The sequence below is a fragment of the Dipodomys spectabilis genome, unplaced genomic scaffold, assembly GCF_019054845.1.
Source record: "Dipodomys spectabilis isolate Male_0828 unplaced genomic scaffold, ASM1905484v1 ptg000785l, whole genome shotgun sequence".
NCBI lineage: Eukaryota > Metazoa > Chordata > Mammalia > Rodentia > Heteromyidae > Dipodomys > Dipodomys spectabilis.
Window position 1 is genome coordinate 23,699 of NW_024871462.1, and position 25,062 is coordinate 48,760.

General features: G+C 60.5%; 1 protein-coding gene across 1 annotated transcript in view; it reads right to left on the minus strand.

Annotated features, from left to right (window-relative positions):
* LOC122102533 (IQ motif and SEC7 domain-containing protein 3-like) overlaps positions 1-16,092 on the minus strand; it is a 38,910-nt gene extending 22,818 nt beyond the window's left edge. Inside the window, 2 exon segments of the mRNA XM_042673275.1 lie at positions 2,811-2,894; positions 15,629-16,092. Of these exon segments, the coding sequence (XP_042529209.1) occupies positions 2,811-2,894; positions 15,629-16,092 (548 nt within the window).
* Between the last annotated feature and the right edge of the window lie 8,970 nt (positions 16,093-25,062).

A 25,062-nucleotide genomic window follows, 5' to 3' on the forward strand; every position in this document is an offset into this window, starting at 1 on the left:
CCCGCCCCCACCTGCCCTTTCCCTATCTGCCTAGAGAGAAATCCACAAAACTCATCCCCCCCCCAGGGGGAACGGCCGGCAGAGAGGGGGTCTGTGTCTCTGGCTCTGATGCCTTTGCTTCTGCTGAGTCAGCTTCCAGGCAGCCTAAGAGATTCAGCCTTCGAAGGCCCAGTCTCCCCATCTGTGTGGGGGGGGGGGGGGATTCAGCCTTCGAAGGCCCAGTCTCCCCATCTGTGGGGGGGGGGGGATTCAGCCTTCGAAGGCCCAGTCTCCCCATCTGTGGAGGGGGGGGGATTCAGCCTTTGAAGGCCCAGTCTCCCCATCTGTGGGGGGAGCGGCGGGTACCTGGGGCATAGCCAACAAGAAGTGGGGCTTAGGGTCACCGCCACCTCCAGACTCTGCTGGCTGAGCGTACACACACAGCCTCCGCCAGCCTCTACCCTGCTGCCTCTGAAGGCAAAACCTCCACCAGCCTCTACCCTGCTGGCCTCGAACATGCAGCCCTTTCAACCCTCAGTATTCCCTCAGCTGTCCTTGGAGCCAGGAGGGGTTTGCCGGTGGGAGACTAAATCCCACCTCTCCCCCAACCCAGCCTCCCCCCCCCCCCCACCTTGCACACGCCTGCGTACACTGCATAGGAAAGAAAAATGCATCCACATCCTCTCCCGGCTGCACACAGCTGCCCTCTTCTTTCTCCTCTTTTTTTTTTTGGGGGGGGGGGGTCCGGTCGTGGGTCTTGAACTCTGGGCCTGGGCGCTGTCCCTCAGCTCTTCAGCTCAAGGCGAGCGCTCTACCACTTTGAGCCACAGAGCCACTTTTCTGGTGGTTTATTGGAGATAAGAGTTTCACGGACTTTCCTGCTCGGGCTGGCTTCGAACTGCCATCCTCAGACCTCAGCCTCCTGAGTAGCTGGGAGGACAGGCGTGAGCCACCGGCGCGCAGCACTTTCCCTAATTTTTGTGGCTATGCCACATCTCACGATCGGCACGTGGAACCGACGCCACTCCCCGCTGTGGCCCCTGACGCGCACGGCACCCCACTTCTGTCCAGCACAGGGCCCGGGGCTGAGGGAGCAGGCCGCCGTGTGCCCTGACCTGCTCAGACTTAAAGCAAAGCTGAGTGGCGCATGGATCCGCTGAGACTGCTGGGGTTCGGGGCTCCCCTCTTCTTCCCAGGCCCTGTAAGGGAGACAATCTTCCTTTTCTGAGCCCCACGGCCACCCACGGTGACAGTCCCTGCCTGGGGCGGAGGGACGGGCCGTCCTGGGCATTGTTCCACAGTCACCGGCGGTGGCAAGGTGGGGAGGGGCCCTGGCTGGGATCCGGGCTGCAGTTACCGCTGCTCAGCTCCCACAAAGCCTGCCTGCCATCAGCCACCCGAGGGGGAGGGGAGGAGTCTCGCCAGCACCCCAGCTTCTGCAGAGAGAGCGCCACCGCGGGCTACGCACACGGAGCCCGCCATTATCCTGACTGGGGGTCCAGGGCACTCAGCCCAGTCTCTGGCCTCCACAGACACAGAAGCTTCCAGACCGGCCCTTCCCAGCCTCTCACAGTGTCCTAAAACTCCCGGGGCAAGGTGAGGAACAGCTAGGATGGAACTCCCCTCGAAGCCAAGACCAGACAGACAGACTGACGGACTGACCCACACAGGCAGGTCATCGGGAGTCCCGAGAGACCTGACGTCAGACCCACAGCCTACATGAGGATGCCAGACAGATGACAGGCAGACAGACACACAGCTGGGAATCACAGACAGCGGTGGCCACACTGAGCCATCTTGGGGGGTCCCCATTTCCCCCACCCCACCCCAGCTGCCTCTGCCTGAGCTTCTGGAAGCTTCCACACTGCAGGGAGGGGCTTAGTTACATTGGGGGGGGGGTGCTAAGGCCCTGAAGGGGCTTTCCCTCCCCCACACCCCGTCCGTTCCCCCTCTCCTCCTTTGGTCTCTGGGTGACTCTCACTTGGAAGACCCTCCAGCGAGCATTAGGCACCCCAGAGTCAGCTGCACCCTGTGTCTGCCTGTCCCGGCCCCCCACAGCAGACATAGCCGTGTCCCGCCCTCTTCCCTCCGGCCCTCAGGGAGCTCCTACCTCTCCCTCCACCCTGGACTTAAGGGCTCCCAGGGTGTACCCCCTCTTCGGGGCCCAGCTTCCTCCCGCCTCCTCCTCTGACTAGAGGGGGAAGAGGATCGAATCTCCACATCTGCACACACAAGCCCCTGGGTGTCCCCTCCCCTGCTCTCTTCTCACACGGGACGGCGAGGAAGGGAAACTGAGGCCCCAGGTGCCCGGGAACTTGTTGGGCTCCGTTTCCTCCAGCAGGAGACGGAGGGTGGGCGGGACACATTTCCCAAGGGCAGGCACGTGAGAAAGCAGGGAAATGGAGGCGAGGGAGGTGGAGGAGGCTGGAGACAGGAGAGCCCAGGAGAGAGGGTGGGGGGCGAAGGCCCAGAGATGAAGGCTGGGCATGGCAGTGCCACAGGGCCCTGGCCAGCGGAGCCCTCCCTCCCCAGGTGTCGGGGCGCCCTTGATCTCTTCCCCCCCCCAGAAGGAGAAACGGGGGTGTTTGCTTGAAAAGGAAGCCAGGCCCCGGAGGAGCCCCGTGCTCTGGGTCAAGTCGCCCGCCGCGGGAAGTGACACGTGACAACTCCAGCCGTGACATCTCACGCCTAGGGTGAGTGTTGGAATGACCTTGACCTTGGAAGTGGCCTCCTGGGGCTGGAGGGAGGAGGCAGGGACACACACACACGCACACACACACACACGCACACACACACACACACACACACACACACACACAGCCGATCCCCACCTGTGGGCGGCGGGGTCGGAGCAGGCGGGCTTCTGCTCGGCGTCCGCGGCTGGGCAGCAGAACTGGTGCAGCACTGTCTCATTCCTGCGGGCAGACAGAGAGGGATAATCAGTGGGACCGACGGGACCTGCTCTGGCTGGCACTCAGGCCCCCTCCCGAAGCCCCGGCCACCCCCGCTGGACCTTCTCGTCTTTCTGCACCCCATGCCTCCCTCCCAGAGACCCCCAGCCTTCCTTCTCTGTCCTCCTCCGCCCCTGGCTGTGCAGACCCCTCTCTGGAACCTTCCATTCCTCCTCTGTGTCTTTACCCTAAGCTGTCTCTTCCCCACGCTGTGACCAAGAAGCAGAGCCAGGCGGGCCAGAACGCGCACCCTCGGACACACGTCTTTCAGGCGATCTTGGGCAAAGATGAGGCGTGCAGACCAGCGTCAAGGCACGGTGGGGAGTCGGGGAGGGAAGGGCTAGACTTAGACAGAAGCCCACTCAGAGCCCGGTACTGGTGCTCATGCCTGTAATCCCTGCTACCCAGGAGGCAGAGAGCTGAGGATCACAGTTCAAAGCCTCCTCAGGCAGGAAAGTCTATGAGACTCTTATCACCAGTGAACCACCCAAAAGCCGGAAGTACTGCTGTAAATCTAGTGGTAGAGCACTAGCCTACAGTGAAAAAGATCAGAGAGTGTCCAGGCCGTGAGTTCAAGCCCTACGACAGGCACAAGAAGGAAGAAGCAGAAGAGGAAGAGGAGGAGGAGGAGGAAAAGGGGGAAGGGGGAGGGGGGGAGGAGGAGGAAGAGGGGGAGGAGGAGGAGGAGGAAAAGGGGGAGGAGGGGGAGGAGGAGGAGGAGGAAAAGGGGGAAGGGGTGAAGAGGAGGATTAATCTTATACAGCTAACTGATGCTAAGAAATGTAAAAAAACAAACACACCAAAACCTTCAGAAAGGAGCTGGTGTGGCTCAAGTGGTAGAACGGATGTGTAGCAAGTATGTATGAGGTCCCAGGTTCAGAAAATAAAGATCAGAGAAAACAGGTACGTAGCTTAGACTGTTCTTATTTAAAAACAAAAACAAAACAAAACTGAGAAGCCCTTAAGAAGGAAGGAAGAATGCGCTGCGCTTGGTAGCACATGCCTGCAGTCTGAAGATCATAGTTCAAGGCTAGCCCAGGCCCCCGAAAATGTTAGCAAAACCCGCATCTCAACCAACAAGCCAGGAATATGTCATACCGGCTGGGGGTGGGGGTGGGGTACAGATAGGAAGGCCTCGGTATCTGAGGCCAAGCCAGGCACAAAGAAGGAAAGCACATCTATCTCACTAGATACAATGATCACGTCTTTTCTGGAAAAGACACTCTCATACGTCAAAAGATGAGTGACAGACCAGGGAAATAGATTCAGATCACGCGTGACAGAAGGCAAGTTATCGACCTTCCTGCGCTGAGCTCCGACTCCCTCAACAGGCAAAGATAGCCGGGCGCCGATGCTTGTGCTACAGTCCCAGCTACTCAGGAGGCTGCGACCTGAGGATCGTGATTCAAAGCCAGCCCGGGCAGGAAAGCCTTGAGACTCTCATCTTGAATAAACTACTCAGAAAAAGCCCAAAGTGGCCTCCTGTGGCTCGAGTGGTCGAGCTTTAGCCTTGAGCCAAAGAAGCTTGGGGACAGCGCCCAGTCCCTGAGTTCAAACCCCCAGGACTGGCACAAGTAAAATCGATGCCCTTGTTGCTATCAGCCAGGAAGGGGGCCGTGCACAGGCCCGCACGGGTGCGGAGTCCCACAGCTGTTTGAGGGAAGAGCAAACACCATCTGTCTCCAGCTCTGGGGCTCTGTATCCGCTCCAGCAGGCATTCATTCCAGATCAGTGGGGTGGCGTTGCCTGGGGTTCGGGGAGGGACAACAAAACCCCCCCAGAGCCCCCCACCCTGCCGGGAATGGTTGCGTCCCCTGCAGTAACCTCACACCCTACCACTGACTGCGGCACCTAGCAAAACAAACTGAGCCGGGCGCTCGAAGCGCACGCCTGTCATCCCAGCGACTCAGGAGGCTGAGATCTGAGGATCGCGGTTCAAAGCCAGCCTGGGCAGGAATGTCCGTGAGACTCTGATCTCCCATGAACTACCAGAAAACCAGAAGTGGCGCTGTGGCTCAAGGGGTAGAGCACCCACCTTGAGCTGAAGAGCTGAGGGACAGCGTCCAGGCCCAGAGTTCAAGTCCCACAACATACCCCCCCAAAAATACTTTTTGGATACATTGAATTGAAACTCCTTTGTACAGCTACTGAGAAAGACAACTAAAAAAAATCACTCATGATCCCACGGTGAATGAAACCCGTGTCAGCTCACAAATCCCATAAATAGGAACCGGCATCCTCTGCTGACCTCTGACCCACCAGCTGTCCTCAACCCAGTGGGGAGCCCCCGGGGCCTGCGTCCTGGAGGCCACACAGTCCCAGCAACCTCAGTGCTCAGCAGCCATCTCCTGCATTCCCCCCTCTGCCCCCACCCCCCACCCCTCCACCCCCATCCATAGGCCTTGGTGATGCCGGCCTGTCCCCAGCCCAGGCGCCCGGCCCAGAGGTGGGTGGCGGGTGGTGGGTGGTGGCTGGGCCCTGTGACAGGGCTTATAGGAGCAGGGGGGGGGGGGGGAGAGCTCAGTTGAACCAGCCAACCTGGTGTGCCCTGTCTACCCGGGGCTTGAACTCGGGGCCTGGGCACTGTCCCTCAGCTCTTCAGCTCAAGGCTGGCGCTCTACCACTTGAGCCAACAGCACCACTTCCGGTTTTCTGGTGGTTCCTTGGAGATCAGAGTCTCACAGACTTTCCTGCCCAGGCTGGCTTTGAACCGAGATCCTCAGACCTCAGTCTCCTGAGTAGGGAGGATGACAGGCGTGAGCCCTGAGCCCTCCCCTGCTCTCCCCGCCCCCCCTGCTTCTCCACCCTCCTCCCACCCACTTCCTGCAAGGGAGCCAAAGTTAGGTTTGCATTCATATAACCCAATGTTGCCTGGAACCTTCCGGAGCCATGTGGGGTTCTGTCACATTTGGGGGAGAGCAGGCAGGGTTTGGTTCACAAAATCAGGGCTGCGTTCGTCATCTATCTACAGCTCCGCCATATGCTGTGGAAACCCATCCATTCATTCTAGATTCAGCACGAGCCGGTGTGTGTGTGTGTGTGTGTGTGTGTGTGTGTGTGTGTGTGTGTGTGTGTGTGTGTGTGTGTGTGTGTGTGTGTCTTTCTCTGTCTTTGTCTCTCTTGTCTGTCTCTATGTCTCTGTCTCTGGCTAGCTCTCTGACTTGTCTCTATTTCTCTGACTCTGTCTGTCTGTCTGTCTGTTGTCTGTCTGTCTGTCTGTCTCTCACTCTGTCTCCTCCGTCCCGTCTCCCTGGCTTGCCATCTCTGGAAGCTGGGAAGGACCACAGGAGACAGGAGAAGGGGACACGGTCTCTGGTGACCCCCACCCCAAGGCCGCTGCCATCAGGGCCTGCCTCTGTTCCCCGACCCACGGGTCCCCAGCCCCATGGAGCCCCAAATTTTTCAAAGCCTTGGCGCCATCTAAACCCGAGTTTCAGGCCTTCTAAGAGGAGCAGGCGGGGAGTCTTTTCGTTCATTCACCTCCCGCCGGCCGTTCAAACCACAGCCACTAAGGGGGCAAGTGGCTCCCCCCTGCACCCCTGAAGCCTCCCACACCCCTAAATCCCCCCGCACCTCTGAAGCCTCCCACGCCCCTGAATCCCCCCCACACCCCTGAAGCCTCCCACGCCCCTGAATCCCCCCGCACCCCTGAATCCCCCCATACCCCTGAATCCCTCCGCACCCCTAGGAAGCCCACTGCACCCCTGAAGCCCCCCGCACCCCTGAAGCTCCCCGCACCCCTGAAGCCCCCCTGCACCCCTGAAGCCCCCTGCACTCCTGAATCCCCCCGCACCCCTGAAGCCCTCTGCGCCCCTGAAGCCCCCCGCGCCCCTGAAGCATCCCACACCCCTGAAGCATCCCACACCCCTGAATCCCCCCGCACCCCTGAATCCCCCCACACCCCTGAATCCCCCCGTGCCCCTGAAGCCCCCCGCACCCCTGAAGCATCCCACACCCCTGAATCCCCCCACACCCCTGAATCCCCCACACCCCTGAATCCCCCCCGCACCCCAGAAGCCCTCCGCACCCCTGAATCCCCCCACGCCCCTGAAGCGCTGCCTGGACATGCCATGTTCCCGTGCCAGCCGGGACGGTAGGGATGCTCAACAGCAGCTACCCTGCGTCTTCTTTCACAGGGCACGGAGGCTGGGTGCAGAGCGAGAGGAAGGAGGCAGAGAGGCTGAGCCCCGGAGCCCCATGAGAGGCCGAGGCCGCAGGTTGAAGCACTAGCCCACACCGGCCATCCTCCCATCTCGGGTAAGTCAAGAGAAAGTTCTGGAAGAAGTAACCCCATCTTCCTAGGCCAAAGGAAAAAAAAAAGAGTCCTCATGCCTGGCATCCAATACAAAGACTGAACCCCAAAAAGACAGATCTAGAGTAACAGAAGAAACTATACAAGCTCTCAAAGGAACGTGGATAATTCTGCCACTTTAGGGATAGAACAGATTGTGTCAATGGAACAAAAAAAACGAAACCAGGGGCTGGGAAGGTGGCTCTGTGGTAGAGCGCTTGCCTCGCATGCATGAGGCCCTGGGTTCGATTTCTCAGCACCACATAAGCAAATAAAGTGGGAAGTGGCGCTGTGGCTCAAGTGGTAGAGAGCTAGCCTTGAGCTGAAGAGCTGAGGGACAGCGCCCAGGCCCAGAGTTCAGGCCCCACGACCTGACCCAAAACAAACAAACAAATAAAGCCCAAACCCCAAACAAAACAAAGCCCCAAACCCCCAAACCATGAGAGAGAAACACAAAATTACAATTGCTGTTTGTGCCAGCCTAGGACTTGAGCCTGGACTCTTGTTGCTGGGGCCACGGCCCTTCTTCTGGCTTTTTGGTGGTTCATGGGAGAACAAAGTCTCACAGATTTTCCTGCCCGGGGCTGGCTTTGAACTGCGATCCTCAGACCTCAGCCTCCTGAGTAGCTGGGATGACAGGCGGGAGCCACCAGAGCCCTACTCATTTTTTTTTTTTTTTTAAAGAAAAAGATGGCACATCTTCCCCTCCCTCCCCTCCCCCCAGGACTTTCCAGAGGCTTCTGGACTGCTGGTTTTCTAGATTCCCTCTGCTTGGGGCTCACCAGCTCCCCCCCCCTTCCATGCCACATGGGCTGCCTTTTGCTTCTTTGCTTCCAGAGACCAGATGGTTCACCCAGAGCCAGAGCCGGTGCAGAGGGGCAGAAACAGGGCCGTGGAGCAAGCTCGGTGTGGGGGGGGGGGTGGAGCAAGCTCGGTGGGCGGCCGGGCGGGGGGGGGGGGGGGGGGGGAGGGTTGAATGAGGCCCTGGGGTAGGTCCAGAGTCCCCGCTGCCCGCCACTGGTGTCCCTGCCATGATCCAGAACCCCTCTCTCCCTTCCTTCTCCTGACCCCCTTCCAGGCCCGGGGGCCACGCACTGCCCCACGCAGTGTCCCCATGCAGCTCTGCACAGACACGGCAAGGCCGTGGGAAGAGCTTAGTGAGCACAGCGTGCATGAGGTCCTTGATCCCCAACCCAGCGTGGTGTGGTGCCCAAGCCCCGCAGCCCTGGCCCCTGCTGTCAGGGCAAAGGGGAGAGTGGGGGTCCTAGGGGGCTGGGGGGGAGTCTGGGGGCCTGGGGGGGGTCTGCCCTTGCCCCCCCCACCTCAACAATGTCCCTGGATGTCTAAATGACGAGGAGGACGCTTCAGCCAGGAACCCGCGCTGGGGGGGGGGGGGGGGGGAGGGGAGGGGGGAGGGGCTGAGCCTGGGCACAAGAGCCCCGCGAGACGCCAGCTCCAGCCAACCAGCAGAAAACCAGAGGTGGCGCTGTGGGTCAAGCAGGAGAGCACCAGGCTTAAGGGGGAAAGCTCAGGGACAGCGCTGGGCCCTGAGTTAGTTCAAGGCCTAGGATGAGCATGTGCCCGCGCACACGTGTGTATGCATGCACATGCACGTGTGCACACACACACACTCAGTGCAGTTGTTGTTAGAATAACCCAGTTTTCCTCTGGTGTTCCAGGCCAGGAGTGCCCTTCCCCCTCCCCTTTCCCCTCCCCCTCCCTCCCCCCCCCCCAAGCCCCTCTCACCTCCCCCTGCAGGAGCCCTGTGGAAATTTCCAGGCTCCTCAGGCCAGCACTGACCCCACTTTCCAAGAGTGTCCGCAGCCCCCACAGCTGGTGACCTGCGGGCCTCGCGCCCCCCCCATACCAGCCGGTCCATCCCATCCTCCTGACGCACGTCCCCCGTTCATCCTGAGACGAGGGTGTGTGTGTGTGTGTGTGTGTGTGTGAGCACGAGGACTTGAACTCAGGGCCACTGCCCTACCACCTACTTTGTCCACGTGTGACTGGTGCCTTACCACCTGAGCCACGCCTCTGGCAGAGGCCGTGCGGGCCTCCTGTCCAGATGGGCAGGCGGGGAGGGGGAGGCTCCACTGGCCGGGGTGCGCAGCCCCCTACCCCACCCCACGCCCCTGATCCCCAGCCACCAGCCTAGAGAGCTGTCTCCATAGCCTCACACACACGCACACGTGCACACACACACACACACACATGCACACACATGCACAAACGCACACAATGCACACATGCACACACACAGAGCCCACCTGACCTCATGGCACAGACACCCAAGATTTCTCTTTTGTTCATTTACTTTTTCCTAGAAGGGGGGAGTCTCACCTAAGAAAAGCCATTCAGGGGAGATCCCTCTGCCCGCTCAGCAGCCCAGACAGAGCCCAGTCACCCCAAACCCTCCCATCAGCCCTCGCCCTCCTCCTCCCTCCACCCCTCCTCCACCACCTCTTCCCGGCCTCAGAGCAGGGAGACTGACTCATCCCCATCTCCTTCCCAGGAACGGAGGTGGGAGGCTGGGCTCCAGCTCGGGCCCCCCGGGCTGTCCTGGGCGGCTGGCACAGCGTCTCCAAGGGGAGACGGCTCGCCTGACTCAGGAAATGGCACAAGTCCTCCTCACCGTTGCTTCTCTTTGATGTCCTGAAAATGGGGTCTGTACACCCCAGATCACGGTTCAAGGCCAGCCCAGGCACCATCTGCATGGAGCACCGGGGCGTGCACCTGATGCCCGCTCCCAGCAGCGTGGGAGGCATAGGTAGGAGGATCACGGTCAGAGGCTGGCCCCCCGGGGGCCCAAAACATGACGCCCTATTAACATGACTAACGCCCCAAAGCGTCAGAGGTGATGTAAGTGGTGGGAGATCTCACACCTGCCTAGCCAGGGCGAGATCGTGAGAGAGAGAATAACCCAAGCAAGCTCCAGCCGGGCTGGAAGCAGCCGTGCCGGGCTGAAGCCTCCTCAGCTGAGGGCCAGCCCTGCCCTGGGAGCTGAGCCGGAGGAATCCCCTCACGTCTAGACGCTACCCCAGCACCGAGAGGGGGGGTGGCGGTCCCCATCCCACACACGGAGGACAGGAAGTGGCCCCAGCTGGTGCATGGCAAAGCCGGCCGCCTATCCAGCCGCACCTGCCCAAGGCCCACACCCGCAGCAGCTGGATGCGGCGTCCGTGTGACCCACGGCTTCCAGAGCCTCCCCGAGCCTCCCTGGGTTCAGTCCTCCTCGCCCGGCACAAAAGCCACAACCCCTTTCCTCCGTGGAAACATGAAGCCCTGTACAGCTGGGCAAGGGGTGGGGAGGACCTTGAACTCTGCACCCCAAGACAGAGGGGAGGAAGTGACCCGGCCAGCTGTCTTAGCCTGAGGCTCAGCCAGCAGTCACGCGAGTCCCTAAGACCTTTTACTAAGAAAGCCCTTAGTAAGCTCGCACTGCCTGGGTTCAAAACCACCCAAGAAGCCAGGCACCCGTGGCTCACGCCTGTCATCCTAGCTACTCAGGAGGCTGAGATCTGAGGATCGCGGTTCAAAGCCAGCCTGGGCAGGAAAGTCTGTGAGACTCTGATCTCCAATAAACCACCAGAAAACCGCAAGTGGCACTGTGGCTCAAGGGGTAGAGTGCCAGCCTTGAGTCAAAGAGCTCAGGGACAGCGCCCAGGCCCTGAGTTCAAGCCCCATGACCAACCACCCCTCCTCCTCCCCCCAAAAAACCCATCAAACACCCAAAGATGCTTGAAACCTCGAAGAGCAAAAATACATTGAATATAATGGCATCAACCTACAGACCTGTACTGGGATTCTACATTCAAGATTTAAGTGTCTTCAGGCCCAGCTATTCATCCTCATCTCCGCTCCGGCTCCCCTCTCCCCTCCCCTCCCCTCCCTCCTTCCCCTCTCCTCTCCCTAACCCTGATGGAATTCAGGCTGTGCAGCTATGTGCTGAGTCAGCAGGAACAATGGCTTGGTTTGGGGCCAGGAGGAAGTAGTGCCAGGAGGCCTGGAGGGGGGTGGGGGGAGGCAGAAAGGGGGGTCAGGGGGGTCCTCTGTGCTGTCCAGGACAGCAGAAAGAGGGTGTCCACTGACCCCCGCCCCGGAGTCCATGCTGGCCTCGCTTTGCGAGTCTCAGCGCGGAGGACAGGGCCAGGAAAAAGAGAAAGGTCACTTGGCAGGCCTTGCTCAAACGCTTCCTCAGCAGGCAGGCGCTGCAGGCCGCAGAGCCGGGCCGCCACACACCCAACGCAGTGCCACAGCTGCGGGCTCGCTGGAGAGAAGAGTCTCACAGGCTTTCCTGCCTGGGCTGGCTTCGAACCATGGTCCTCAGCTCTCTGAGGTTGACAAGTGCCAGGCTCTCTTGCTCTTCGGAGTGCTGGGAGCCCTAAGAGGCTGAACGCCGCCCCCTGGCCCCCGTGTTTGGAGGTACGAGTCCTGGTTATGTGGCTGAGGGGCCACCTGCTCCCCTCTTGTGCTTCCGCAGCAGTACAGACAGCACAGTGGCGCAGGACAGACACTGGACGCGTCTCCCCAACTGGGAGGCAGCCTCCGCCCATCACGGCTCCCAACAAGCCGGCCTTGGAGACCACCTTCAACCTGAAGGCCCTAACCAGAAGCAGCAGACCTCGGCTCTGATCGGCGTCTTACACACGGTCAGAGATCTGCCAGCCATCCTCAGGCCCAGCTGGGGCCACTCCAAGGTTTGCATCACGAGGGGCTGGGGCACACAAAGCACCCACAAAGAGAAAACGAGGATTATTATCCCGGGCTTCAAGGATAGGGCAGAGAGGAAAGAGATGACCCTGCTGCTCCAGAAGCAAAGGGAAGAGCACAAGGGAGGGGAGGAGAGAAGGCAGGGCAGAAGAGGAGGAGGAGAGAGAGGAATAAGGGAGAGGAAGAACAGAAAGAAAGACAAGAAAGCTGCGCGCTGACGGCTCACGCCTGTCATCTGAGCTCCTCCAGGAGGCTGAGATCTGAGGATCAGGGTTCAAAGCCAGCCTGGGGGGTGGGGGGAGTCCATGAGACTCGTATCTCCCAAGGAACCACTAAAAAGCCAGACGCGGAGCCTTGAGCAAAAAATAAAAATAAAAAATTCAGGGACAAGGCCCAGGCCCTGAGTTCAAGCCCTAGGACCAGCACAGAAACAAAGAGAAAGAGAGAGAGAACGAGGGAGAGAGAGCGAGAGAGAGGCCCATAGTATTAGCACGGTGGTGCCTGGCCACAAAGAAATGAGCAATGATTTACACAGAATCACCATTACAAGTCCTCACCGCCATAACTTCCCCTCCTCCTCCTCCTCCTCCTCCTCCTCCTCCTCCTCCTCCTCCTCCTCCTCCTCCTCCTCCTCTTCCATCTTTCTTGGTGGAGAACTGACTCAGCAGGGTGCTCCTCTGGAGCTGGGGAGGAGGGGAGGATGGGGGCCTCCCCTGGCCGGTTCCACTGTTGTTTTTCCCTTGCTCTCTGCAGGCCCCACCTCTGCACGGCGTGCTGGGGTGCAAAGGGGGACAAACGTGTAGGAGGTGGCCATGGGTAGAGATTGGAGTGGGGCCCCAGCCCCTGGGCAGCGTCTGAGTCCATTGCAGCGTTCTGTGTGGAAACCTTGGTGGAATCAGGCAAAACCATGGGAGAAGACGTGAACCAGGCGAAAAGCACCCACCAGCCTAGCCGTGAGTAAAGGTCACAAGGGGAGGGGGAGGCAGAAGAAAGGAAGGACTCGATGGCACTATTAACCTCTTAGTGCCGTGGGAGGGTGGACTTGAACTCAGGGCCTGGGCACTGTCCCTGAGCTTTTTTGCTCAAGGTGGATGCTCTCCCATTTGAGCCACACTTCCACCTTTTGGCTGATTAATTGGAAATAAAAGCCTCATGGATTTTTTTCTTTTTTTGGCCTGAGGTTGGCTTTGAACCAAGATCCTTAGCTCTCAGCCTCCCGAGTTAGGTAGGACTATCGATACCAAGCCACCAAGTGCCTAACTCACCTAACATTGTTTTTCTTTCTTTCTTTTTTTTCTTTTGCCAGTCTCGGATCTTAAACTGTGGGCCCGGGCGCTGTCCCTGCACTTTTTGTGCTCAAGGCTGGTGGTGTTCTACCAATTGAGCCACAGCTCCACTTCCGTTTTTTGGGGGGTTAACGGAAGATAAAAGTCTCATAGAGTTTCCTGCCTGGGCTGACTTCAAACTGTGATCTTCAGATCTCAGCCTCGTCAGTAGCGGAGATGACAGGCGTGAGCCACCAGACGGGCATGACTTTCTCCATGAACACATTTATCGCTTTTGTCCTGCTTCCTTGGGGAAAGCTGAGGCCTGGCAGGGGTGGAGAGGGGAGATGAAGACATCACCGGGCCTTGATCGCATGAAGGCCCGTGCTCTCTAGGTCACTTGCGGGGCCGGGGGGGGGGGGGGGGGGGGGAGGTTGGACAGGCATGGCAAAGTCCTCTGAGAGAAAAAGATCTGGCAGGAACTCCACGGAGAGACCAGGAAATGAGGGAGACACCCAGGGAGGTAGGAAGAGGAAGTAGATGAGGAAACTTCACTGCCTGAGCCCCTGGACCTGCTCAGCCAGATCATTCTAGATCTTTACCCCTAAGATGCCACGGTAACAGTCAAACATACCCCCCCCCCATCCACCTTGTCTAATCCACAGCAGACGGGAGGGGAAGGCGAGAGTATTTAAAAAGGCAATTCTAGGGGAGATAATGCGGTTTTTAAGGAAACCACTGGTTTTTACAGGGATTTCCCTCCCCTCCCCCACAGAAAGCACACTTGTGAGTGACCAGACTCTTAGCTCTCCTCCCCTCCCCTCCCTCCTCCCTCCCCCGCCCTCCCTTCCTCCCCCTCCCTCCTCCCTCACTTCTTCAAGCATCCTGATTTCTCCAGGGGGCCCATCACCTGTCTGAGCAGGGAGATGACCTGGCCTCCTTCCCGCCCTCCTTCCCCCCCCACCCCCTTCCCATCTCACTGGGAAAAGAGGGGGAGGGGAGGAGGAAGGGGGGTAGAAAGAGCACTTGAGGCTCTAGAATCTCCCACTTGGGAGTTGGTTAACATTTCCCTCGGGACAGTTAACATTCTCCAGGAAAAAAAAAGGAAATAGCGTTTGCAAACCACCAGCCATAACCGGTTTGCAGAGACACCGCAGCCGAACGAGCCTGCCTGCCGCCCGCCTGCCTTCTCCCGGCTCAGATGTCCTCCTGGGCCAGCAAGAGAGAGGTCTAACCGGGCCCAGCCTCCAGGAGTGTCCAGGTGCCTGTTTCCATTCCCACCTTGCCCCCCCAAGGGTTCACGAGAAAGGCTCCCCCCGGGTTTGGAGCCTCCTGTGTCTTCAGATCCTCGGCCCTTGATTCTGCTCAATCCACCACCACCACCACCACCACCACCACGAGCAGCACCCTGGACGCACTCCGGGTCCTCTGAAAAGCGCCTCGCACGCCTCTTGGCTAAGCATTCCCCTTTCTGTGTCGTGGTTAGATTTTCATATCTCATTTAAATGATTCTACCACCCCAACTCCTTCCTCCCATCCCCACAATGTCGGTCTCCACCGAGGCTGCTCTTCGGTGCTGTCCTTACCCTCAACTTCTTCCCAATCGTCATTGCTGCTCAGCCCTGTCCGGTGTCCAGCGCCCCAGCCCTGCTCAGCCCTGTCCAGCACCCCAGCCCTGCCCAGCCCTGTCCAGCACCCCAGCCCTGCCCAGCCATGTCCAGCACCCCAGCCCTTCCCTGCTCAGCCCTGTCCAGCACCCCAGCCCTGCCCAGCCCTGTCCAGCACCCCAGCCCTTCCCTGCTCAGCCCTGTCCAGCACCCCAGCCCTGCCCAGCCCTGTCCAGCACCCCAGCCCTGCCCAGCCCTGTCCAGCACCCCAGCCCTGCCCAGCCCTGTCCAGCACCCCAGCCCTGCTCAGCCCTGTCCAGCACCCCAGCCCTGCCCAGCCCTGTCCAGCACCCCAGCCCTGCCCAGCCCTGTCCAGCACCCCAGCCCTGCTCAGCCCTGTCCAGCACCCCAGCCCTGCCCAGCCCTGTCCAGCACCCCAGCCCTTCCCTGCTCAGCCCTGTCCAGCACCCCAGCCCTGCTCAGCCCTGTCCAGCACCCCAGCCCTGCCCAGCCCTGTCCAGCACCCCAGCCCTGCTCAGCCCTGTCCAGCGTCCAGCACCCCAGCCCTGCCCAGCCCTGTCCAGCACCCCAGCCCTTCCCTGCCCAGCCCTGTCCAGCACCCCAGCCCTGCCCAGCCCTGTCCAGCACCCCAGCCCAGCCCTTCCCTGCCCAGCCCTGTCCAGCACCCCAGCCCTGCCCAGCCCTGTCCAGCACCCCGCCCCCCACTCGACCCGGGACCCCAGCCCCCTCCGCCGCCCTGCGCCCCGCGGGGCCGCCGTCTCCCCGCCCCGCGGCCTCCGGGCCCGCCCCCCGCGCCCCACTCACCCGGGTCTCCGGCCCAGGACGCCCTTGCCGAGGGCGGCGGGGGGCTTGTGCGGGAGGAGCGCGCCCGCCGCGGCGCAGCAGCCCGGGGGCCGCTCCTTGTCCTTGCCGGGCGCGGGGGTCGGCGGCGGGGAGGCGGCGCGCGCGCGGGCGCCGGGGCCGGGCTGCGGCTGCGCCGGGCGCTGTCCGTGGTGCTGAGGCGGCGGCGGCGGCGGCGGCGGCGGCTCGGGCGCGGCGGGCGGGCGCGGCGCGGGCCCGGGCGCGGGCGCGGGCGCGGGCTGGGCCGGCGGCCCCCGCTGCCGCTCCCACAGGCTGCGGTTCTCGGCGCTCAGCTCGTCCAGCCGCCGCTCCAGCTCGTCGATGCGCTGGCGCTGCGTGTGGATGAGGCTCTGCTGGTTCTGCACGATGGCCGTGAGCTCCTTCAGGTACAGCACGGCGCGCACCGGGCTCTCCAGCAGGCTCTCCATGCCGCCCGCCCGCCCGCCGCCCGCGCCCGGCCCGCGCCCCGCGGCCCCGCCGCGCGCCCGACGCGTCAGCGCCACGGGGACGGCCGGCCGGCGCGGGGCCCGGGGGCGGGGCTGCGCGCGGCCACGCCCTCCCGTAGCCACGCCCACCGCCAAGCTCCGCCCACCTCGAGCTCCGCCCCGCCCGCCTCCAGCTCTGCTCCACCCGCTCCGCCCCGCCCACCTCCGGCCCCGCCCACCTCCTGCCCCGCCCCCTCCGCCTCCGCGCCCTGCCAGGCTGTGCGCGAGCCTGCGCACGCGCGTGTGTCATGTGTGAGCACACTGTGCCTGCGCGCGCGCCGAGGTCCGTGCGGGTGTGCGCGCGGGTGCCTGTGCGCGCAGGTGTCCGTGTGTGAGCACACGTGAGTGCACACGGACGATCACGTGCGCGCGTGCGTCTGTGCATGTGTGTGCGCACGGGTGGATGGTGTGCGCGCGCGTGCGTGTGCAGATGCAGCTGTGTGTGCGTGTGCCTGCGCGTGCGTGCGTGTGCAGATGCAGCTGTGTGTGCGTGCACGTGTGTACGTGTGTACGTGTGCCTGAGCGCGCGTGCGTGTGCAGATGCATCTGTGTGTGCGTGTGCCTGCGCGTGCATTCGTGCAGTGCGCCCGTGTGCGGGGAGCAGGGTCCCCGGACGGGCCCGGGGTTGGATGACATCAGACTGGCCGGGAACACTGAGGAACGCGAGCAGCGGGAGCAGCGAGGACTGGAGGGGAAGGGGGAGCCCGGGAGGGGGGAGCCTGGGAGGGGGGGGAGGCTGGGGGGAGCCCCTGAGGGGGGAAGGCTGGGGGGAGCCCCTGAAGGGGGGAGGCTGGGGGGAGCCCCTGAGGGGGGAGGCTGGGGGGAGCCCGGGAGGGGGGAGCCTGGGAGGGGGGGAGGGGGGGAGCCCCTGAGGGGGGAGGCTGGGGGGAACCCGGGAGGGGGGGAGGCTGGGGGGAGCCCCTGAGGGGGGAAGGCTGGGGGGGAGCCCGGGAGGGGGAGGCTGGCGGGAGCCCCTGAGGGGGGAAGGCTGGGGAGGGAGGCTGGGCAGGGATGGGGGGATGCTGGGAGGAGAGGGGCTAGGAAGGCTGGGGGGGGAGGTCGGGAGAAGGGGGGTGGGAAGAAGGGGTGGGAAGGGGAGCTGGGAGGGAAGAAGGTGGGAGGAGGGGGGCTGGGGAGACTGACAGGGGGGAGGTTGGGGAGAGGCTGGGCAGAGGGGGGATGGGGGGATGCCAGGAGGAGGGGGGGCCAGGAAGGGGGAGCTGGGAGGAGGAGGCCAGGAGGAGTGGGGCTCTGTGAAGCTTGGGTGAACCAGGAAATTATTCGTGGGGTGCCAGGGCTGGGGCTGGAACTCCAGGCCTGGGTCTTTGTCTCAAGCCTGGCATTCTACCATTTGAACCACAGCTCCACGTCCAGCTTTTTGCTGGTTAATTGGATGTAAGGGCCTCTCAGATTTGTCTCTCCTGGGCTGGCTTTGAACTTGAATCCTTAGGTCTCAGCCTCCTGGGTCCCTAGGGTGACAGGCGTGAGTTTTTTGTCTGCAGCCCCAGATTATGACTTTCTGTCAATGTGTTACCTTTGCTTGGCACATAATTTAATAACAGCAGAAACTATATAGAATATGCAAACACACACCCCCCCACACAGCCCTGCACTGGAATCTGAACTCAGGGCCTTGCTCTTGCTAAGCAGATGCTCAGCTTCTTGAGCCACAACCTCCAGCCCTTCATACTTCCATTTTTTTTTTTTTTTTTTTGGTCTGTCATGGGTCTTGACCTCTGGGCCTGGGTGCTGTCCCTCAGCTTCTCAGCTCAAGGCTAGCGCTCTACCACTTGAGCCACAGCACCACTTCCAATTTTCTAAGTGATTTGTTGTAGATCAGAGTTTCACAGACTTTCCTGCCCAGGCTTGACTTTGAACTGTGATCCTCAGATCTCAGCCTCCTGAGTAGCTAGGATGACAGGCGTGAGCCACCGGTGCCCCGATCCATTTGCCTTAAAAAAAAAAAAAAAAAAACCCACACTATTATTGATTTCTAATCTTATCATTTCCTTTCTCCTGTCTGTTTTCATTTGCTCCTCTCTTCCTAGCTTCTTAAGGTAGAAGCTTAGATGATTGACTTTTATCCTTCCTTCTTCATATATATATGTATATATATATATATATATGTGTATACATTTAAATCTCCAGAATTCTCCCCACTCCTGGCAACAAATACACGAATTGTATTTTCCTTTTTATTCAGTGCAAAATATTTTTGCCATTTTCCTTGTTATTTAAAAGTATATTGTTTGCTTCCAAATCTATTATGGATTTCTCATTTAAACCCTTTGTAGTCTGAGAATATACTCCATTGATTTCGGTCTTCTTTTGAAATTTACTGAGACCTTTATGCACCGCAGTGAACGGTGTGTTTTGTTGAGTGTTCTGTGTTCGGTTGTAGTCTGACAGTTTGTTCTAGTTTTCAGAATGTTAATGCTGAATGTTCATGTTAATAAGTGTAATGTTAATGTTTGAGGAAGGCAGAATAATAGCCCTGTCCCCCCCCCAAAAAAAACCCCACAAAGTGTAACCCCAGGAATTTGTGAATATCTTACCTTACATGCCAAAAGAGACTTTGCAGATGCCATAAAATGAAGGACTTCAGCCGGGTGCTAGTGGCTCACGCCTGTCATCCCAGTTACGCAGGAGGCTGAGATCCAAAGCTCATGGTTCCAAGCCAGCCTGGGCAGGAAAGTTCATGAGACTCTGATCTCCAAGGAACCACCAGAAAACCAGAACTGGGGCTGTGGCTCAAGTGGTGGAGCGAAAGCCTTGAACAAAAGAGCTCAGAGACAGGCTCACGCCTGGAATCTTAGCTACGCAGGAGGCTGAAATCTGAGGATCGTGGTTCAAAGCCAAGCCGGGCAGGAAAGGTTGTGAGACTCTTATCTTGAATTAACCACCAGAAAACCAGAATGGGTGCTGTGGCTCAAGTGGTAGAGTGCTAGCCTTGAGCTGTCAGGGACAGTGCCCAGACCTGGGTTCAAGCCTCATGACCTACCAAAAAAATTAAAATAAAAAGAAGGATCTCCAGAAGGGAAGGTTGTTCTAGATTTTCAAGAGTGCCAATGTCATCACAATTCTTTCTTTGGTTTTTTTTTTTTTTTTCCTTTTCCCCAGTCCTGGGGCTTGAACTCAGGGCCTGGGAGCTGTCCCGGAGCTTCTTTTGCTCAAGGCTATTTGAGCCACAGCGCCACTTCTGGTCTTTTCTGTGTACATGGTACTGAAGAATCGAACCCAGGGCTTCATGCATGCTAGTCCAGCGCTCTACCACTAAGCCACATTCCCAGCCCTTGTTTTGTTGTTTTGTCTTGTTTTTTGCCAGTCCTAGGGCTTGAACTCGGCGCCTGGGAACTGCCCCTGAGCTTCTTTCACTCAAGGCTAACGCTCTACCACTGGAGCCAGAGTGCCACTTCTGGCTCTTTTAAGTTGTTTATTGGAGATAGGAGTCTCCCGGACTTTCCTACCTGGGCTAGCCTCAAATTGTGAACCTCAGATTTCAGTCTTCTGAGTAGCTAGGATTAGAGCTACCGGCACCAGGCTTTTTGTTTGTTTGTTTTTGAATGATAGTAAATGGCCCAGGCTGGTTGACTTAGAAATCAAGATCCTTCCAAGTGCCAGGATTACAGGCATGTGCCATGCTACTGAGCCTTTTAGAACATGATTCCTTAAAGACCAAGTCCAGGCCTGGGGGCTTGAACCCAGGGCCTGGGTGCTGTTCCTGAGGTTCTTTTCACTCAAGGCCAGTGCGCTCTACCACTTGAACCACAGCACCACTTCTGGCTTTTTTGAGTTTATTGTAGTTAAGTCTCTTAGACTTTCCTGCCCAAGCTAGCTTTGAACCGCAATCCTCAGATCTCAGCCTCCTGAATAGCTAGGATGACAGGCGTGAGCCACCAGCCTCCCAGCCTGAGTGTTAATTCTTGAAAATAACAGTTAGTTGGCTCTAGCTTTACTCCAGCCCTCCCGACAATCAATATTGAATTGAACCAGTGAGATCATTTACATTTCATTTTTGATTAGCATACATTAGTTATACAAGGGGGTGTTTTATTGTGACATTCCCTACACATTCATACAATGCATCCCGATGGAAGGCAAGCTCTTACTTGGCTGTCTCTGTCTCCCGAGTAGCTAGGGTTATAGACTCCTGTCTGCGCCCCTGGGCCCGGTTTCAATTTTGATATTGACTGTGGCCAGACTCAAAATAAGTCAACATGCAGGAAGATCAAACTGACTGTCTTCATGGCCACCAGCCTTACTGGTATGCGGTACTGCAGGTGGAGATCTGGCTACCAGTGGCACATTGCTTTATGCTGCTGTTTCTTAAGAAATGTAACCGGACCTGTGCTGATGGCTCACGCCTGTAATCTCAGCTACTCGAGAGGCTGAGATCTGAGCATCACAGTTCAAAGCCAGCCTGGGCAGGAAAGTCCGTGAGACTCTGATCTCTACTAAAATACTAAAAGAAAAAAAAAAAGGCTGGAAGTGGAGCTGTGGCTCAAGTGGTAGAGCACCAGCCTTGATGTAAAAAAAGCTCAAGGACAGTGCCCAGGCCCTGAGTTCAAGCCCCAGGACAAGAGAAAGAAAGCAAGGGGGGGGGGGGGGGGGAAGAGTAGGAGAGAGAGAGGGAGAGAGGCAGGGAGAGAGAGAGAGGAAAAGGAGCAGTCAGGGTGGTTCTGTGATATCTGCATATTTCTGCATATATTTGCATGTGATTGCTGGGAGGGGGGCAGTCATACACTTGGGGGCCAGAGATCTCAGGCAGGAATGTGGATAAACTTAACGATGCTGCAAGGGTTATCCCCTTTTGGGATAACCTGCTGCCCCAGCCCGGGGCATCCTGGCCTGGCCTTTCCCAAGGACCACCCCCCCCCCGCCCCGCTGGGACCCCAGCTCCAATCCTCCCTCCTGTTGTCTATTTGACAAACTCCTTTGACAGCCCCCAGCCTCCTCCCCAATCGGAGCTGCTTCGGCTTGATCCCGCCCCGAGGTGCGTGTGCACACACCTCTCCTTCGCCATTTCATTCTGCTTGAAGAAAGGTTCATGTAAATGTCAATGTCTCTCCCAGCTGCCTTGGGAGCTGGATGCCAATCTAATTATTCATCTCGGGGTTTCTTCTGCCGTGGGGAGGGGAGGAGGGTTAGGGCAAATGCTGGCCACCTTGGAATCCTGGATTGAAACACACACACACACACACACACACACACACACACACACAGGTTTCCTCGGTTGAAATAAATCCTAGAACACAGCCACTGGAGGTGGGGATTATTAAGGAAATAATCCTGTGAGGAAAATGAGCCCAGAGAGGGGGGATGGAGAAAGGGGATGGGGGACAAGTCAAGACATCAGAGCAAAGTCATTCAGGAGAAGGAAAGGAAGGAAAAGAACAGAGCCAGGCTGGACAGGAGAGGGCTGGGCTGGGGTCAGCCTCCCTCCTCTGGAGGGGAGGGATAAGGGGGGGTGACAAAGCCCTGACCCCTGGGTCACCGCCCAGGGGGGAACCCGGCATTCATTAAACATCCAGGTGGAGCCGTGGCTCAGGTGGTAGAGCGCCAGCCTTGAGTTCAAGCCCCAGGACACCTAGAAAACTCACACACAAATGCAGATGATAGATTTATTTCAGGTTCACAAACTCAGGAGCACTGATAATGTGCTGTGGGCTCTGGAAAGAAATCACAAACCCCACACACGGGGGGGGGGGGGGGGGGGGGGAAGGAGGCAGTGTGTGAACGTGTGTGTGTGTGGGGGGGGTACCTTACAGTAGGGTTCATTGTGTTGAAAGGCTTTGGTTGTTAAATAAGCACCTCGGGGGATCATTTCACATTTCACGCTACTACATTTTTGTAATTTAAATTCTTTTCCCCCAGGCTGGCTGGCAATTTTGGGGGGGGGAGGGTAAGCTCAGGCTAGACTCTCCCTCATTTGCATAGCCCCACCCCCTGAGGGTCAGCCCTGCCCCTTCAGGCCCCTTCCTAGTCCCTTAGAGGTCCCTGCGGCCTCTGCCCCACGCCAGCCTGGCCCCTGCGGTCAGCCACCCTGTGAGGATGGAGCTGCGGCTGAGGATAATCCTCCCTGAGTATTTCAAGGATTATCCGGCTGCCCAGCTCCCGTGCAAGTGGAGCTGCAGGGAAGGGAGGGGTGGAGGGCCTGAAATACACATGGAGGCACCCCTGAGATTTGGGGGGGGGAATGAGGGTGGGATTCTTGCAGTGTGTCCTGTGCACAGACACCGGCCGGGGGGAGGGGGGCCGTGGTGGACCTGTGACCCCAGAGTATGACCTTGAATCTGAAGGCTGAGACCCAGAAACACTGGGTCCGACCCCTCCCTTCACCAGGACCCCGGACACTAGGCGCTGCTGCTTTCCCAGGGGTCCTTACTCCCTCAGAATACAAAAGGTCCTGAAAACCGGGTTTCGTGGTGGTGTTCGTAGAAAGCTGAATGTACTCACATTATTAATATGTGCTAAGCCTTTAGTTCGTCATTTTCTTTTCCCTTCTGGTCTGACACTTCCTGCAGGCCCCAGGCCTGCGGGGGCTCTGCCTGGCAGGTGCTACCCCTGCAGGGCCCCACCAAGGCCCCCTCCCCAGGCCTCTGGTCCCAGGTGAACCCCAGCGGTTCTGTGGGAGGCCAGTTTTGGCACCGCGGGTGGTTCTTTGGAAGCCTTGATTCTTGGATGAGTTCCCAGGTTCCAGCACACTGCTGGTTCTTTTCTAGAGCGCAGAAGAGGTAACCCAGTGGACAAAGAGTTTGTTAGGAGGTGCTCTGAAGCCGGTACTGTAGAGCACACCTGTAGTCCTAGGTACGATGAAGGCTGAGGTGGGAGGATCACTGGAGACCAGAAGTTCTAGGCCAGCTTGGGCAACGTAGAGAAGGAGACGCTATTTAAATACACTAAAAATAGCCAGGCACCAGCCAGGCTCACACCTACAATCATAGCTACTCAGGACGCTGAGATCTGAGGATCCAGGTTCAAAGCCAGCCTGGGCAGGAAAGTCTATGAGACTTTTAGCTCCAGTGAACCAGCAAAAAGCGGGAATGGAGTTGTGGCTCACGTGGTAGAGCGCTAATAATAAAAGCTCAGTAAAGGGGCTGGGGAGGTGGCTCAGTGGCAGAGCGCCTAGCATGCACGAAGCCCTGGGTTTGATTCCTCAGCACCACATACGCAGAAAAAGCCGGAAGTGGCGCTGTGGGTCAGGTGGTAGAGCGCTAGCCTTGGACTGACACACACAAAGTAATAAATGAGTAAATACAGAAATAGAAAGAAGGGGGTAGCTAGGAGACCATGAGCAGGGGTGGTACTGTTTAAGAAGCAATGCAGCTTTCCCTGACTTAGGTAACGGTCACCGCTCCCCACATCACCTTTGCATCGAAATCCAGATGAAAACATCAGGAATGGGAAGCCGCCCTGGGCTGGGCTGGGCAGCAGTGGTGGTGGGGAGCCTGGCCTGGGCAGGGCGGTGGGGGGGGGGGCCGGGGCCTGGCCTGGGCTGGGTGGTGGTGGGGTGCCTGGGCTGGGCGGTGGTGGGGGGCCTGGGCTGGGCGGTGGGGGGGGCCTGGCCTGGGTGGTGAGGGTCCCGGGCTGGGTGGTGGTGGGGGCTGGGCAGTGGTGGGGGCCTGGGCCGGGCTGGGCTGGGCAGTGATGTTGGGGGCCTGGGCCGGGCGGTGGTGGGGTGCTGGCAGATGGGCCTGGCTGGGCCGGGCGGTGGTGGGGGGCCTGGGTTGGGTGGGGGGGCCTGGGCTGGGTGGTAGTGGGGGGGCCGGGCGGTGGGGGGGCGCTGGCGGGCGGTGGGGGGGCGCTGGCGGTGGCGGGCGCGGGCGGGCGGTGGGGGGGCGCTGGCGGGCGGTGGGGGGCGCTGGCGGTGGGGGGCGCTGGCGGTGGGGGGCGCTGGCGGTGGGGGGGGGCGCTGGCGGGCGGTGGGGGGGCGCTGGCGGGCGGTGGGGGGCGCTGGCGGGCGGTGGGGGGGCGCTGGCGGGCGGTGAGGGGGCGCTGGCGGGCGGTGGGGGCGCTGGCGGTGGGGGGCGGTGGGGGCGCTGGCGGTGGGGGCGGTGGGGGGGGCGGTGGGGGCGCTGGCGGGCGGTGGGCGGGCGCTGGCGGGCGGTGGGGGGCGCTGGCGGGCGGTGGGGGGGGCGCTGGCGGGCGGTGGGGGGCGCTGGCGGGCGGTGGCGGGCGCTGGCGGGCGGTGGGGGGCGCTGGCGGGCGGTGGGGGGCGCTGGCGGGCGGTGGGGGGCGCTGGCGGGCGGTGGGGGGGGCGCTGGCGGGCGGTGGCGGGCGCTGGCGGGCGGTGGGGGGCGCTGGCGGGCGGTGGGGGGGCGCTGGCGGGCGGTGGGGGGCGCTGGCGGGCGGTGGGCGGGCGGTGGGGGGGCGCTGGCTGTGGGGGGCGCTGGCGGGCGGTGGCGGGCGCTGGCGGGCGGTGGGGGGCGCTGGCGGGCGTTGGGGGGCGCTGGCGGGCGCTGGAGGGCGGTGGGGGGCGCTGGCGGTGGGGGGGCGCTGGCGGGCGGTGGGGGGGCGCTGGCGGGCGGTGGGGGCGCTGGCGGTGGGAGGGCGCTGGCGGTGGGGGGGCGCTGGCGGGCGGTGGGGGGGCGCTGGCGGGCGGTGGGGGGGCGCTGGCGGTGGGGGGGGCGCTGGCGGGCGGTGGGGGGGCGCTGGCGGGCGTTGGGGGGCGCTGGCGGGCGCTGGAGGGCGGTGGGGGGCGCTGGCGGTGGGGGGGCGCTGGCGGGCGGTGGGGGGCGCTGGCGGTGGGGGGGGCGCTGGCGGGCGGTGGGGGGGCGCTGGCGGGCGGTGGGGGGGCGCTGGCGGGCGGTGGGGGGCGCTGGCGGTGGGGGGGGCGCTGGCGGGCGGTGGGGGGCGCTGGCGGTGGGGGGGCGCTGGCGGTGGGGGGGCGCTGGCGGGCGGTGGGGGGGCGCT